The 16544-nt window shown below is 32.3% G+C and overlaps 7 protein-coding genes across 7 annotated transcripts; 1 reads left to right on the forward strand and 6 right to left on the reverse strand.

Annotated features, from left to right (window-relative positions):
• Nucleotides 1-189: 189 nt before the first annotated feature.
• On the reverse strand, nt 190-1461 carry SAPINGB_P001341 (uncharacterized protein; the record flags this gene model as incomplete). The annotated part of the gene is made up of 1 exon (XM_031996064.1): nt 190-1461. The coding sequence occupies one exon, from the start codon at nt 1459-1461 to the stop codon at nt 190-192; it is 1272 nt and encodes a 423-aa protein (XP_031851955.1).
• Nucleotides 1462-2548: 1087 nt separating this feature from the next.
• On the reverse strand, nt 2549-3619 carry SAPINGB_P001342 (uncharacterized protein; the record flags this gene model as incomplete). Its single annotated transcript, XM_031996065.1, has 2 exons — nt 2549-2896; nt 2942-3619. 2 exons carry the CDS (start codon nt 3617-3619, stop codon nt 2549-2551), a joined length of 1026 nt encoding a protein of 341 aa, XP_031851956.1.
• Nucleotides 3620-4053: 434 nt separating this feature from the next.
• Nucleotides 4054-4688, forward strand: SAPINGB_P001343 (uncharacterized protein; the record flags this gene model as incomplete). The annotated part of the gene is made up of 2 exons (XM_031996066.1): nt 4054-4162; nt 4228-4688. The coding sequence occupies 2 exons, from the start codon at nt 4054-4056 to the stop codon at nt 4686-4688; spliced, it is 570 nt and encodes a 189-aa protein (XP_031851957.1).
• Nucleotides 4689-4991: 303 nt separating this feature from the next.
• SAPINGB_P001344 (uncharacterized protein) lies at nt 4992-6238 on the reverse strand (the record flags this gene model as incomplete). The annotated part of the gene is made up of 5 exons (XM_031996067.1): nt 4992-4997; nt 5053-5503; nt 5662-5765; nt 5812-5902; nt 5976-6238. The coding sequence occupies 5 exons, from the start codon at nt 6236-6238 to the stop codon at nt 4992-4994; spliced, it is 915 nt and encodes a 304-aa protein (XP_031851958.1).
• Nucleotides 6239-7564: 1326 nt separating this feature from the next.
• Nucleotides 7565-9469, reverse strand: SAPINGB_P001345 (uncharacterized protein; the record flags this gene model as incomplete). Its single annotated transcript, XM_031996068.1, has 1 exon — nt 7565-9469. One exon carries the CDS (start codon nt 9467-9469, stop codon nt 7565-7567), a length of 1905 nt encoding a protein of 634 aa, XP_031851959.1.
• Nucleotides 9470-9879: 410 nt separating this feature from the next.
• SAPINGB_P001346 (uncharacterized protein) lies at nt 9880-12991 on the reverse strand (the record flags this gene model as incomplete). Its single annotated transcript, XM_031996069.1, has 2 exons — nt 9880-11088; nt 11147-12991. 2 exons carry the CDS (start codon nt 12989-12991, stop codon nt 9880-9882), a joined length of 3054 nt encoding a protein of 1017 aa, XP_031851960.1.
• Nucleotides 12992-14453: 1462 nt separating this feature from the next.
• SAPINGB_P001347 (60S ribosomal protein eL22) lies at nt 14454-15106 on the reverse strand (the record flags this gene model as incomplete). The annotated part of the gene is made up of 2 exons (XM_031996070.1): nt 14454-14834; nt 15095-15106. 2 exons carry the CDS (start codon nt 15104-15106, stop codon nt 14454-14456), a joined length of 393 nt encoding a protein of 130 aa, XP_031851961.1.
• Nucleotides 15107-16544: the final 1438 nt, after the last annotated feature.

A 16544-nucleotide genomic window follows, 5' to 3' on the forward strand; every position in this document is an offset into this window, starting at 1 on the left:
AAATAGGATCATGTATATGAAGTCCACCCCAATAACAAATTTATTAAAATATTTTCTATTCAAAAAATAAAATAAAATAAAATAAAACAAAGAATCGGTTACTTTGAATCCACATATTTAAAATTAATGGTATTAAATCCGAATATTGATGTTGTTTTCTTCCGGTTTTTTTGGATTTAAAAAGGAGCTTTACTTAGGCTCTGAAACAACCCAAGTACTGTGAAGCTTATTGAAACTTTCAAGAACCCCTGTTCTATCAATCATAGATCTGGCACGAACATATTCATCAGAAATCCAATATAAATCGGCAGACCGAGCGGAAATTTCGTTCTTACGTGCCTGGGATGTTTGGTTTGTGTTTTTATCAGATGATTTAATCCATTCGATAGTGGCTTCAATAAATTCTTGTTGTAGTTCTTCTTGTTGCAAAAAAATTTTTTCTCGAGTTGCATTGTCGTTAATTTTTGCGCTTTCTCCTGCTGGTGGCTCAATGTATTTGTACTGATAATCATCGCTGCCACCATGCTCCTTTTCAATATATTCAGGAGGAAAATATTTAAGCAGATCTTCATAACTTTTAGTAAAAACAATTTTTTGGGCAACAAATGGATCCATCCAATTTTTGATAATATTCCATATTCCGGAAAATACCCAAGGAGCCTTATGAATAATCATAAGACCAAGAGTTTCAGGATAGTATCCTTCAAAGCAAGCAATCAAAAATTTTACCACTCCGTAATCCATATTAGACAATCCAAACTTGCTAAGATCAAAAAAAACAGTAGCAGTGTCAACAGGATCTTTCAATAAAAGTCTACCGGTTTCAAGTAGGTAGATAGTAAAATCTTGTACCGATTTAAGCTCTTGAGCCTTAGGATTATGAAGATCAGAATGGATATGAACAACTGGCCTTCCATTTAAATCATACCCATAAATATAGCCCTTCCCTGATCTCAGTTGCAACATGAAATCGTCATATTTATTTTCAATTGCTCCAATTTCTCCTGTTTGCAAAAGTTTATCTGGATGACCTTCGGTAACCCTCCAATGAATAGTCTTTCCTATCATGATCAAAGCATTTTTGACGTTCCATTTCCGAGCTCTCAAAAATCTCAGCATCAGAGAATCAGGATGGTCGAATCTGACCATTTGAAGAGTCACTTTAAGAACTTGATCACCTGGAAGTTCTTTGATTGCTTCCTTAAAAGCCGCAAACTCCATTTCAGGAGTATCTTCAATAACTTCAACTTTTCCTCGCCCAAACCAGCTGCTTCCATTCTTTTTTTGTTTTGTATCTGCTGAATGTTGAGTTAAAGTCGAAACCGTTGTCTTAAGATTAGGGGGAAGGGATCCACAATAGTTTAGAAAGTGTGCCCACATATCCTTCAATTTCTGCTCTTGATCGAGGGTAAGGGTGGGAAGGCGCCCTTTACCGTAAGATACAGTAATATTTTTCACCATAATGCTTTCTTTCTAAAAGTAAATTCTGCAATCTTAATAAAGAAAAGAAAAGGAAATGAGTCTTTTTTTTTTTTTTAGTTTTTCCGTTCCGTCTGTTGAATTGTAAGTCGCTGATGACTTTAGTATCATAGGCTCTAAGTTAAATATGGTGGTGGCTTAGGTAACTTCTAACAGCCGTATATTATGTTACGGCTGTAATCAGCTACAAAATATCACAAAGAAAAAAAAAAATAAGATGGTTGTTGGAATGGGAGAGAAAAAACTAGTCATTTATATTCGTCTCATGAATCTCAGAAATAGTTTGCAAAAATACATTATTATTGCTTCTTCACGTTTTTATTTAAAACGATCTTCATAGTCGCATAAATATCTAATATGGTCTTGGAAATGCTTAAATACTATTTTTTGTGAAATCTTAAATTGCTTCTTTAAAACCAGAGCGAATAACATTTTGTCTCCCCTCTTTCCAGGTGCCAGTTTTGTCTAAGCATGTACATTATCAGAAGTGTTACTTTATATAAATTAAATATTTAATTTAAAAAAAAAAACGTTCATAATATTTTTTTGAGTCTTATGATGCAGTTAACGTATTTTTATCCAACCCAATAAGCTTAGCATGTTTTTTTCTTTCATAAATTTTGGAACAAAAACAGAGAAATATTTTGTAATTTTGACTGAAAATCCTGTAATCAACTGAAACTTTGAAAAATCAGGGAAAAAATGTAAGCATAAAACCAAAAAAGCGGGGTTACTCACACAGAGAAAAAAGTATTAAAGGATTAATCAAATTGCATTGATTACTTTTATCAATGTGTTAGATATAAGATTTAAATTTCACTGTAAGCCAGCTTAAAAAAATACTTTTTCCATACTGGTATCCGTTGATTAAAAATACTTAACATAAAAACATCAGTTAAAGGATCACCTGAAAACCAATATATATGGAGCAATAATAACATGAATAAGACAAATGTACATGTGCTTTTCAACCTTCAAAATTTGAATCGAAGAATGGTACTCGGAGCAAAATGACATATTTTAGCCGTCAATATTGACAAAGAACGCAATAAGATAACCAGTTTGTAACTCATGTAAATTTTTTCACACGTCTTCGAGCCTGGTTAAGTTTGGCGTTGGTTGTATGTGTGTTTTGGTCGAGATCATCAAGCATTTTATTTTGATGCTCAAGCTCTTCATAAATTTGTTGTCCAAGCTCTCGCTGTGTACGTATAGTTGTACGCAGGTTCTGAATAACATCATCTTGAGATTTCATTTCTTGTTCATGCATTTGAAGTAACCCAGAGTTGTTTAGTTGTCGAGTTTTATCTGTCTCGCTACCTCCCAAAATACGGTGATTTCCACTGTTCTTATTAGGCAAATTACCAAAAAGAGAATGTGCGGTGGAACTCTGAATAAAACTGGAGTTAGATGAGGCCTGAGAAAAGTTAGAAAAATACACAGATCATAAGGAAAGACTTACATTGCTTTTTTGCAGTTCGTCAAAAGTCATACTGGATATAATTGAATTACGGCGAGCATGTTCATTTTGAGAAAGAGAACGAGCTAGATCCTGGTAGATATTTCGGCGGCGCATATACTCCCCTTCACCAAGATTGTTGTTTCCAATTAACGAATTTTCCAGCTCCTGTAATTTGGATTTTGCTTTAAGATATAACTTTCTTTCCTCTGCAGTTCCGTTTCCTTGAGATATTGCGCCTGGTATACTCGAGGCTCCTCCAGATGATTCACGTATCAGTTGGATCATATTTCGAACCTCTGCTACTGCTTTTGCCCATTCAGTAGCTGATTGAAGATTGTTTTTCATTCGAGAATCACTTCTCATATGGGATGCCGTTTCAAGGAACTTTTGAAGAGCAAGAGCCTCACGCCACTCTTCTTGTTTAATAATTTGTCGCAAAAACAATTCTAATCTTCTCCTACGCTCTTTCAAAAATTCTTCATTTGTATTTCCTATCCATTTTTTTTCTGGAAGGGATAAAGGTGTAGGTTCTCCCATCTCTGCTTCGATTTCGGATGAAAATGTGGCAAACTCAGAATAACGTTTTCGCAAAACATATGAATTATGGCCAGCCAAAGCCACATGAATAACAAAATATACTGGTTTGGTATTACTAAATCCGGTTATTGAAACTTCCATTTTTTTTAAAAGAAATTTAAAAGCAGAAGTAGACTTTAGGATATATTCTATTAAATATAGATATATATTCAGATAGGCTTGTAATATTGATATATGAGATTGTTTCAAGAGAGTTAAGTTAATATGATAATAAAAATATATTTTTATGTGATGACGCGCCACCTCATGATAGAAAAGTAAATTTTAAACGTGCAATTCCTTTTAATTAAGTAACCTCACTTTTTTTTTTTAAATATATAGAGTCTATTGTAAGGAAAAAAAAAAATAAAAAAAAACTAATGTAATAAATGTCACAGCTTACAAAAATTTTTTAAAGTCGGCCACCAAAACAAAAAAATTTCTGCTAAATATTAAGCTTCGAACACCGACTTTCTCTGAGTAACCACTTTACCATAGCAATAGCACCAGCTTTAATATCAAAAACAGTATATAGAATGTCTGTTCGTCCCATTGTTGTCTCTGGCCCTTCCGGTACTGGCAAGTCTACTCTTCTTAAGAAACTTTTTGCGGAATACCCTGATAAGTTTGGGTTTTCAGTTTCTCGTAAGTCTGAAATCCATTTACATATATTTATTTTTATAAACATTAACTATTTATAACTTATTTAGACACTACAAGAAGCCCCAGACCTGGCGAAGTAAATGGGAAAGACTATAATTTTGTCACAGTTGACCAGTTCAAAGAATTGATTGATAAAAAAGGATTTATTGAATGGGCTCAGTTTTCTGGTAATTATTACGGTACTTCTATTGATGCTGTTAAACGTGTGTTAGAGAAAGACAACAAAACATGCATATTGGATATAGATATGCAAGGTGTTAAGAGTGTCAAGAAAACGGATCTTAATGCTCGATTTCTGTTTTTGGCACCCCCTTCTCTTGAAGATCTTAAAGCGCGACTCACAGGCAGAGGCACTGAATCTTCTGAATCACTAGAGAAACGACTAAAACAAGCTGAGGTTGAACTAGAATATTCTAAAGAACCTGGTGCTCATGATAAAATTATTGTCAATGAAGATCTTGATAGAGCATATCAAGAATTCAAGGATTTTATGCTTGCTAATGAGTAAATTTTTATTGATTTAAACTTGCAATCCCAAGCTTGACTTCATGCTAAAAAATGATATAATTATTTTTGGGATTTTACGAGCAAATATCAACTAATTTAATACATTTCTATTTTTAATTACTCTATTCATTTAGAAATATTTTTTATTTTTTTATTTGTTTGGGAAAGGCCTCTTTACTGCTCAGAACAAGAGTCTGTCGTTCTCGTGATATATACCCTTTCATTCTTCCTAGGTATATCATATCTGCTAAATAGCATTCCACTTGATCGCTGTTTGTATCTTGATTTTCATCCCCAGCAAATTTCAAAGCTTTTGAAAAGAGACTGATGCTAAGACGAGTGGGATTGCCCATTATTAAATATACCTTTTTAAAAAGTCTTGTGTATACAAGAGCCTGAATACGCTCAATTGCAAGGTATAGATATTTTTTGACTAACACCGACCGACGTTCCATCATAACCTTATTGAATAAACTGACATTTCCTTGTAATAAAGCCTCAAACATATCTTTATATAAATATTCCAATATAGGATATTTTTTCCAAATTTCTGCATTAGGTGTTTTGCGTGTAGTGAGAAATTGTGCTGGAATAAGATACATTAATATCAACTCCTTATTACGGTTTGAGAAGTTGTAACATTGGGTTAAAGCTTTAGATAGAGATTCTCGAGCAGTTGTGTAGTCTTCCTCAGCAAAATAAATTACACCCGTGTAATATGAAAATGTGGTAGAGTGACTTTTAGGGTATTGTTCCAAGGATGGTAAATCTATTCTCATACTTTTTAAAACTTTCAGAACGCTAGTTGCCATTGATCTGTTATTCAACTGATTAAGTTAGTTAGTAAGTTCAAGAAGACTAAAAATGTTCATACTTTAAAATATATTTTAAAAAGCTCTCCAACAAAAAAATATACACCCCATTTTTTTGATTTTTCAATATCCGGATTACGATCATTTAAGCAAATTTTAAACGATCTATTTATAGTGCGTGTCGCTTCCTCAAGATTAACCGAATCTTTGATTGATGAAGTGTTACGGTCCTTTGAAGAACTTTCATCTTCATTTTGAGAATCAGCCTAAATTTGTTAATTCATAAACTAAAAAAAAAAAAAAAACTCTTACCATAATAGAAAGTTGTCGAAGTTCCTTTGATACAAGAAACATCACAGGTAGTACCCAATTATCTGTTGATTCTGCTGCTCGGTTTACAGCTCTATAATATGATGTCAGTAATTGTTTCTAATTTTTTTTTAGTAAATTTCAATAAAATATGTCAGCAGTCTTACCCCAAAAGCGCGTTTTGAGCAACATATGCATCTTTTAGATTTTGATATTTCACGACCTGTTCTGCAACTTTCCAATGACAAACTGCAACCTCTCCCCATTGTTTATCTAAAATCTTTTTGCGAATAGTTTTGTCTACCATCGCTTCATTGGTGTACTCTCCCAAGGCATTGAGAGAAGAATCCGTAATGGATAGTAGTTTAGAAATAAAAACTCCATCTTTTTTAACAATAGCTTGGTTTAATTTTGAAGCAAAATCAGACATCTTATTTTTAAAAAAAAGATTAAATTTGAAGCTTTTTAATGTAGATAAATTAATTATTTTATGTTCGTTTGCTGGTTATCATGAAACAAGGAAATTTTTGTTTTACTATATCTCTATTTTTTTTAAAAAATAAAAAAAAAACTGCCATAAAGCTTTAAATGTTAAATTTTAATTCCTAAGTCTTAGGTCTTAAGTATTACAATTTGCTTTAATTATTGCTTTAGGGAGGGGGCGATGTTTTCACTCTCCCATACCAGAATTGTTTTACTCTTCTTACCCCTTTATGGACAACAACAATCATATATTGAAAAATAAAAAAGTTATGAATACAAAAACTAATGAACACCAGCACACAATTGTTGAGGACTGTCATCATAAAAAATAAATTTTATCAAGGTTTTCGAACTGAAAGAGACTGAAGAATTGATCAACTACAAATATGAGCCGCTAAAATTAAGTAAGACTCACAATAGAATCCGTCATTTTCCTGGAAATCAAATCCATTTTATAATCAACTCGTCCACCTAAAGTTTTTTTTTCTAAAAATGCTTAGAAAAACTGATACATCAGAGGAAATAGCTAAGCGTGAAAAAATCAGTGCGTATTACCATATTAGCAAATCTGGGTCCTAAAAACGCCGGAATATCTTTAATACAACAGCTGAAATATAAAATGGAAAGCGAGCTAAAGTGGTTGAAGATGTTGTTAAAATAAATTTTTTGCGACTAAGGATTCCGACAAATTTTGCTGTACTCAAAGAATTTAAAGTTGGGGTTGTAAACTACTGGAACAGTGATAATGGCAGTGGATGTATAATTATTGGCTTTATTATATTGATCATAAAGACTGTGTTAGTGAGCCATCAAAATTTCTTATATCATGTTCTCATGTTATTTAAATGAGAAATATTATACACTTCTGTTAGGATCATTGATGATGGAGAGTTATCAATCTTTGTAGATTTATCATTTGTGAAATACAATTGAATGGACAGTAAGGCAGTAAGAACTGAGGAGTATGATAATAAGCGAGATTTTAATCATGATTGTAAGCAGTATATGAATATTTTTTTAAGTTCAATATAATTTTTAACGTGTTGAAAATTCGAAGAATTCAGAACGTTGCTTTATAATATTAAGAATGTTTACAATTTTGGAGTGCCAGTAAAGGGGTTTTCAAATGATCGAGAAAGCTTTCTAAGAAAAGGTGTTCTTGATGTTAAGAGGTTAATGATTTCTCCAAAGTTGACATATCTTAATATGGTTGCCGAAAACTTTCGCATTTTTATTCAGCAAATTTGTTCGATAAAACTTTACTAAAAAACTACTAGGAAGAGCATGTGCATACTCCGTCTCTTAATGAAGAAGGAACTTCGCCTGTAAATCTCATTTCATCCACAGGATTGCGGCCCCATGATTCTTGAAAAGGGTTTAATGCCATATGCAATACATCGCTAAGGATTTTGTCATCAGTATTTTTTTCCATACGATCAATCACCTCTTGCAAAATCCAATTTCTAAGAATAAATTTGGGATTGACCAAATCCATATGTTTTTTTCTCAAGGAATCATCGGTGTTCCCTTCTTCTTTCAAACGGCGGCGATAAGTATGAAGCCATTCCAAAAGCTTTTTGCTACTGTCTTCAACACTAATGAGAACAAAAGCTCCTTTCTTTGATGGATAAAATTCTTTCAATTCATCAAGAATATCAGATTCGTTTAAATCCTCTTCCGAAAAAAGCGAAATATCTCCCAAACTCCGAAATGTTTGATTAAAGTCCAATCCTCCTTCAGCCATAATTTCTAATAGGGGGTTAAATATTTCACTTTCATCAGTCAGCTTTAATGTTAAAAGACCCAACCTCTTTTGAAACCCCTTATTAATTGTATCTTGATAGACATCCTTATATTCCTTCTCCGCAGCAGAAATCACAGATACCGCTTGTTCTTGAACACTCTGAGCATATTCTTCATTAAGATAGCCCTCTTTGTCTTGAAAATTGGGATCATCTAAATGTGTTCCTGCCCCCAGTAAAAGACCAAGATCTTCTCCTAATTTAACTAAATTCCACCACATAGAATCATAAATATTACGATAAGAATAGCGAAGGTGGCCATCATCATGGTTCGGTGTATATGACGGGTCAAATGTATCCATAAAGGCAAAAGGACCATAGTCTATCGAAAGCCCAAGTACTGATGTATTATCTGTGTTTAAAACACCATTCAGTAAGCCATAAGTTTGACAACGAGCTAGCATAAATGCATTTCGTCGAACTATTTCTCTGTAGAGACGAACGTATTTGGAATTTCTTGTAGCTTCATTTTCATCACCTGAAATAATTACTGCTTCTTGAGGATTTACAAGCTTATCTTGACCACCAAAAACTTTATCTATTACAAAGTCGGCAAGTAAACGTAAATTTTTGCCACGGTTTTGCCTGCGTGCTAAATCAAAAGTTCCAAGGCGTACCCAAGATTCAGCCATACGAGTCACAATAGCACAGGATTCAAACTTCTCTCTGCGTGCAATTGTTTTTGGAAGTGCAGTTATTGCAAGTGCTCGTGAAGTTGGAATGCCTAATGCGTTTGCAGCTTCAGAACCTAAAAATTCTCGAATTGACGAACGGAGAACCGCTTTACCATCTGCAAACCGTGAAAAGGGAGTTAAACCTCCTCCTTTAATTTGAATTTCATACCGCTTTTCTGTTTGAGGATTTGTAGCTTCAAAAAGATTAATAACACGACCATCGCCTAGTTGACCAGCCCAAGTACCAAATTGGAACCCAGCGTAAGCTTGAGCGTAAGGATATGGTTTATCTAAATGTTTCTTTCCAGAAATAATATCTTGAAAAAACTCTGTGGATGCTTCGTTGGGGAGAAGACCTAAATCTTGAAGGGCAGAAGGGGAATGAAGGATAAACTTGTACTCTTCACGTTTTTCCGGACGGATATATGAATAAAAGCCATCATCAAGTACACGAGCTTGTCGCAGTAGAAATTCAGGTGCAATTTTTGATACATCTGGAGATGGAATAAGAGGATCAGGAGGAAGGAATTCTGTAAATGATGAAGTTTTATGGATGTTAGATAATGTTGTGAGAGGTGCTTTTCGAGATTGAGAAATAAAGATATCTTGATTCATTCCAAAAGTAGGCATAGTGCGGGACCATAACATAAACTGTTTCTGTAAAATCGAAATGGCTGAATATTTTCGAAATTGATAAGTCATTAAGATTTATTTTGAAGTGAACTTCAAAAATTTGTCCTAAAGTAAAAAGAGGGGTATAATCAAGTATAAAAAAAGCGTACTTTTTGAAAATTTATTCAATATCAATATTTTGTTTTGCACGGCCATAAGGAAAAGCAATTATATTTTTTTTAGAAATTCCCTTAGTTGTTGTGATGACTAATATATTTTTATTATATAATATAAATAAATGTGGGGATTAAAGGTTTTAAAATTTAGATAAAATAACCTGTTGAACGCTAATATAATTTATTTCAAATATAAACTTACCTTACACTTCAAAAAAAAAATTCAGACATAATAAGAGCAATTTTTTAAAATCTTAGACACATTATATCAATAAGTAATAGTCAACTAAATATTTTTTCCATCAATACCCTAGAGAATTTTTATCACTCCTTACTTTCTTTTAAAATACTAAAGTTAATCTTAGGAAGACGTGTAACCTCTTCAACCCGTTGAACAACCTCATAAAGAGAGTTAGGAATGTTCCGTACACGTGGAATATGACTATTGTTACTTGACCCTAACGAGGAAGAACCACTTCCTAATTCATCTCCTTCAGAAGAATTAAATGGATTTAGTGTAGCCTCCCGCTCGTAAAACGGATACATTTTCACAAGACGTGGATTTTTTGAAATATCTTCAGTTACTTCTGCTAGGGCATGGATGTGCAAACATTGTTCGACTGCTTTTGTAATAATAGTTAATTCATGATTTCGATAAACCTTCATAAATGGCAAATGCTGATAAGTAAAAAATATGCTGAAACAATTGTTATGAGAAAGTGATCGTGCCTGAAAAAAAGTGTAACTAATCTTTCTAGTTTCAAAATAGAGACTGAGTTGCGAAGGTGTCATACTTTTAATAAACTCTCGACAACAAGCATTTATAAATGTAACATAAAATTTATCTGAAATAGAAGGTTTACCATAAAGTTTACCTAACTTTTGGATAAAATATGCAAAATATACCGATATGGTAGGATTATGAATTAACCCTTCTTTTTTTTCAGAAGTGATCAAAGCTTTAGCTTCATCTTCTAAAAACAAATACTTGTCACAAGAGATATTTAATAGAGGATTGCGCAATGAGCTCACAGTCGACATAGCTGGATTTTGGCGTTTGTTTTCTCCAGTAATTTCCACATCCCCATTATCAGAGTCTGATTCATCAATAATGTATATCTTATGTCTGTCATGAATATTTTTGGAAGAACTAATGCTTTTCCTTGATGTTTCAATGGTGTTTTTACCACTTGTAAACTTTTCGTTAATTTTTTCTGGCGCAGCCCCTTTTAAAGATTGAAGAGGATGACTTGTGTGAGAAGTGATGGTGGATTTTGAAATCGACGACTTTTGTTGTACCATTTTAGATGCAACTGGTTTTTTATTAGATGCATATGGTTTATCTGTAATCTTTTGCTGTGAAGGGTATTGTGATGCAACCTCTGTCATAATCGTAGAGACCCGATTAATTATTTGCTCAAAGCTTGGAGACTTAAAAGCGTCAGTAATTTTGAGTTGGAAAGATGAAAGAACTCTATCAAACACTTTTTGATGTATGTTTTGCATTTCATTTATATCAGGTTCAAAAATAGTCTAAATTTGTTAGCTGAATCTGTTCATGCTTCAAAAATGAGATTTTCTTTTTTCATACCGATTTTAAAAACTGTGTGTATGATTTAATGATAGCGTTTCTCCAAGCTTCATAAGGTGCGCCCACTGGAATATCTAATTTATCGAGGTATTGTGGTATTTTTAATTCATCTGACGTTGCTTTAGATAAACGTTGGCTTGAGGTTTTCGGATTACTGATAGATGGTTCATTTTCTACATGTGACATAGAGTGTCTCAAGAGGCCTTCCTTTGAATGCAAAGCACGCTGCTCAAAAATAGCAGAAGGAATCACGGTCGATTTATTTATATCTGCCAACTTATTTGGTTTTTGTTTCTGGGCTGCTTGCTCTTTAGAAATAGGGTCTCTGAATAATTTGCTCTTTGATAATGTTTTAGATTGCAAGGTTTCAGCATATTTGATTTTATCTAGTGTCTTACTAGAACCGACTTTTTGGGCCTGTGTGGTATCATTAAGTTCATTTTCAGCACAAATTCTTTTCCCTTTTTCAATTAAAGAAAAATCTTGATTGAAAATTTCTTTGACACTGTTTGCAATATCAGTTTGTCGATTTTGATTCAAGCTAGATAACTTTTGGGTATTATTGTCACTCTTCCAAACGTGAATCGTTTCGTTAACTTTCACTGATGAAATCTCTGAACCGTTCGTAGTATAGCTAGGCACATTTTTGTCATTAGGAAATGGATTATTTGGTGATTTAACTGAAGACAAAAAACTGCTAATATTATCAATTTTTTTTAACGATGAGGCTTCCAAATTGTTTTCAGAAATTTGCGATGTTGGGTTTTCTACTTGGAATCCAGTTAGTTTTATATTTGATTCTGGTTGCAAATGGTGGCTATCAAAATCGGAAACAACGTCTTTTAAAGATTTACTCCGTTTCTTCTCTCGGTATTGATCTCTGTTTTTTTTTCGTTTTTTTCTTTTATCCGAATTATATACTTTATCGCATGAGATTTTGCTATCAACCAAATAAGCACTAGCATTTTGTTTCAATTCATCATAAGCTTTTTGGAGTACCGTAAACATCTGTCCAATAAATCTTTTAAAAGGATAGTCTTCGCTGAGTTCAATAGCAACATCCATTAAATTCCCACTTCCAGCTTTTAAATTGCTGTTTAACCTATCGGTAATCTCGGTAACCCTTTCTTGTGCTGCAGGAAACCCCTTAAGAACAGAAAACTCATCATTTACAAGCTCCATCATTTTAGTGAAAAAAACGATTCCACTGTTTGGTAAAGATTGCTGAATTCTCTCATGGATATTTTTGTGGATTTTTGCTAAACATAATTGGGTGATCGTTTCAACCCATGTACTAATTATCCAATGATCAGGGGATATATCAAAATCGGTTTCGTGTTCTTGTTCTTGTTCTTGTTCTTGCTCATTTTTCAACAATAAAAAACAACTCGGAATGGCATCTGATAAAGAAAATAAATCATTGTATTTAAGTGGGGATATTGGAACTTCACCCAGGGATTCTTGCTCGATTAAATCGTTATAGTCGTATGGAATAAATGGCTGTGCAAAACACAAATATATCACAGCAGTCGAAAGATTAAGAATATATATACTTTGTTGCTCTTTTCCAAATGATGGGAATACCGCTGATGGTACTACGTATTCAAGAGAATGAAATGGAACTTTATAATAATTGATAAGATAGTAGTACTTTTGTATAGAATACCCATGTCCCCCATAAACGTTTTCTTTTAATTGAGTTCGAAGATCATAAATATCCAGCTTAAGAACGAAATTGAGAAACATGCTCATATCTCTTATTAATTGGTCGGTATCAAAACATATAAGTTCAAAGTTTACAGGGACTGACTCTGGGCATTCCCCGAAGGGATTACTCCCAAACATTGTATAGACTATTTAAAAAGGTCAAATGTCAATAACAATAAAATAAAATTGTAAGGATATATTAAAAAAAATTCTGTAAATGAAAAAAAAAATTCATAATAGTAGCCATATGGTAAGGTGAAAGTGACAAAACAGTGATGGATTATTAGCATAAATACATTTCATAACAAAGTATAATTTTTACAAAAAAATAAGGGCAAGGGTTATTATCCCACAAGTAGCAACTCCTAAATAAACTCGTTCTACCTTATACGCTCTCTTCTATCCATCATAAGTAATTTTTAGTCTAATAGAAATATCGTCAGCACGTTTTGTTTCTTGGAACTGCCTCGACAGTATACGAAATTTTATCTGGATTGCGATGAAGAAAAAGGAAGCATATCATACTGAATTGGAGGGCTCTTAGTATTGAGACCTGGATAAACCCAACAAAACTTACCCGTGTCTGAAATGTTCTATTCATGTATGAATTGATCTTTAGTAATTGAATTTTATCATCAAGAGGCTCGTAGTATTTAAATTTTTACATATTTTTCTAAGAGCGTCTCTGATACCCGGTATTTCTAGTTCTAAGTCTAAAATGTAATTTTCGCTCATAAAAATTTTGGAATATCTAACTTGAGGTTTTGATGAAATTTTTGAATGGTTGATATCAAGCAATACCAATTTATAATAAACTCTTATACTTCAAAAACACTTTTAAAAAAATAGACAAAAGAATGCAATGTCAAGTCAAGTAATCAATAAGTCATGAACCCCGGTAATATAACGACTCAACTCTGCAAACCCCTATTAGTTTTTTAGTAACAGGGAATCTTAGATTCCAAGACTTAAACTCTTGATGAACGATATGTTTAAATATTCTGTTATTTCAGGTAAAAACTTTGGTTTAAAATGAAAAAGGACATTTAAACTTTGTTCAGTAAAAAAAGAGAATCTATTTTTTTTTTGGCATTAACGCATTTATTATAACTCAAACTTACATTTGTATTTAATTTATTTTAATTTGGGACCATGCCTAACTTTAAGTTTAACTACAAATAGTTAAAAATAACAAAAATGTTATAGATTTAAAATCTACTGTACAATATTTGAAAAGCTAAATAGTTTTTCGTCACCATTTTATGACTAATCACGTTAGGTTTCTTTTAAAAGCTTTTTTGCTTAAAAAGACAATAAATTTAATTAAAAATCTAAACCTACTCCAAGTTATTATGATTCATACCTATTTGCCTTTCTATTGTTTAAATGTACGCTAAGCGTAGTGATATCAAACTAAAAAATACGAAAATTGAAAATTAGGATTAACTTCAGTCAGACAGAAAAATACAAAAATACAAGACCGACAATATTAATAAAATTTTTCAACGTTAATCTATTAAGTCATCAGTCATTAAAAAGCATCATAAAATAAGTATATTTTTTTATTAAAAAAGGCATCAAATATTTCAAATGAAATAATTTACTCCTCCTCTTCCTCATCATCATCCTCCTCTTCGGCCTCATCATCAGAAACAGAGAGATTGAAGAACTTGAGCTCGTACTCGCCCTGGGAAGAAGCAACAAGACGGATCCAGTCACGGAGGTTGTTCTTTTTGAGGAACTTCTTGGTCAAGTACTTAGCATACTTGCCAGAGAACTTGGTCAAAGAAATAATGATAATCTTGTTGCCCTCACGAGTGACAGTGACAAGATCACCAAGGTTGGAAGTACGGCCGTCAACCTTAATGTGCTCGACGAGGAACTTCTCAAGAGCAGCAACATCAACAACTTCATTGTCAGCATTGACAGCGACGTTGATAACGTACTTCTTGGGAGACTTCAAGATAACTTGCTTCTTCTGCTATAATACATAAAAAAAAACCAGCATAAATAAAAAACTTATCAAATTAACAAATACTAAGATTGAAATCTTAGAATAATGAAAATTTGATCAGTTTAATAAATGAAGGTAATAAATGATTAGCAAAACTGCCTACTGCCTCAATAAAACTATTCAAAAAAAGAAGACAAGTCCAATGAACAGCAAAGCTTTCATTTTGCTAATTAAATAAAAAAAAAGCATGGAATTGTTTGTAAATTATCACTAAAAATTTTACTTACAACAGGGGCCATTTTTGAAAGTGTTTTAGTTTCTCGTCGATTTTCTGAACAAGTTGTTGAAGAAGGTAAAAAAAAAAGCTGGAGCAATAGTAGAAAAATATATAAAAATTTTGTTCGTTGCACTCAATATTTGAAAAAACATTAAAAAATTTTCAGTGATATAAATTATGAATCATGTGACATATTTAGGGTTATGTGACTGTTTTATTAGTAGGGTTATAATAATAAAATTTACGTTAAGTAATTTAAGTATTAAGTAATTTAAGTATTAAGTATTAATCATTAAGTCATAGGTAATATTTGATAAAAACATTGTTATTTTGAAGACGTTATGTAATCATTAATATGCTTTAGGTTAGCAGGGTTTATTACCAGGGCCAAGAAATTGCGGACTTCTGGAGAAACTCCGAAAAACGCCTAAGCTCGTTTTTTATTTTTGTCACACTTCGAGTTTAATCTTCTGAGCATAATTATTAACCAGTACTGGATAAAAATATAAAAATATAAAAATACATATTACGTAGTCGACAAGTCAACTGGCAAAGAAACATCAGGGTATCTTTACATAAAACGCATTAAGAGCAACAAAGAGCTTCGAATAGTTTTTAAATAAAACAAAACTCCGAGATAAACTTCTTGGCTTTTTAGATGAAAATTCTTAGGAACAAATTTTCAAAGCTTTTCGTATTCACTGAAAACATTTTTAAAAACTTCTGATGTCTAAAAAACCCATCCATTAAAGTTTGCAATGTTTTGACAGTTCATCCTTCTACATATGAATTGGCCCAATAAAAAGCAATGACATTAATGCAATTCCTTATAAAGAATTCTAATTAGAAAACACGACACATTAAATAGCTGATTAACAATTGAGAGTGTTGAATGGGTTTTCAATAAAGCAAAACTCCCGCATTAACTTCTTGGCTTTTCAAATGAAAGTTTTTAGGAACAAATTTTCAAAGCTTTTCATACACTGAAAACATTTCATATTTTTAAGAATGACGCATCCATTAAAATTTGAAATATTTTGACAGCTTATTTTTCAACAAATGAATTGATCCCATAAGAAAATAGGATGCTAGTAATTTCTTTTTTTCTTACTACAGTAGCTTAATAAATATTATGCTAAATGAACCATGTCATGAAAATTATTTGATGTTTTCTTTTTTTGTAAATAGATATCGGATAATTGAACAATGCTGATCAATAAGTAGTGATATCGTAACAAAAAGCTCTGCTCTTAAATTTAAGCTTGAATTAGCATTTTCTTATCACATAACTATATAATAAGCATATTTATAAAAATAATTTTCACTTTGTAGCATTATTTTTTTCATCAGTTATGTTTTTCAGGGAACTAAAATGGTAAAATATCTGATCATTTCATATCAAATCAATTAACCATCAAATATTTCTATTGATATATTGTAATACTTACTTAATAACATCA

The sequence above is a fragment of the Magnusiomyces paraingens genome (genome assembly GCF_902498895.1).
Source record: "Magnusiomyces paraingens strain CBS 517.90 genome assembly, contig: contig1, whole genome shotgun sequence".
NCBI lineage: Eukaryota > Fungi > Ascomycota > Dipodascomycetes > Dipodascales > Dipodascaceae > Magnusiomyces > Magnusiomyces paraingens.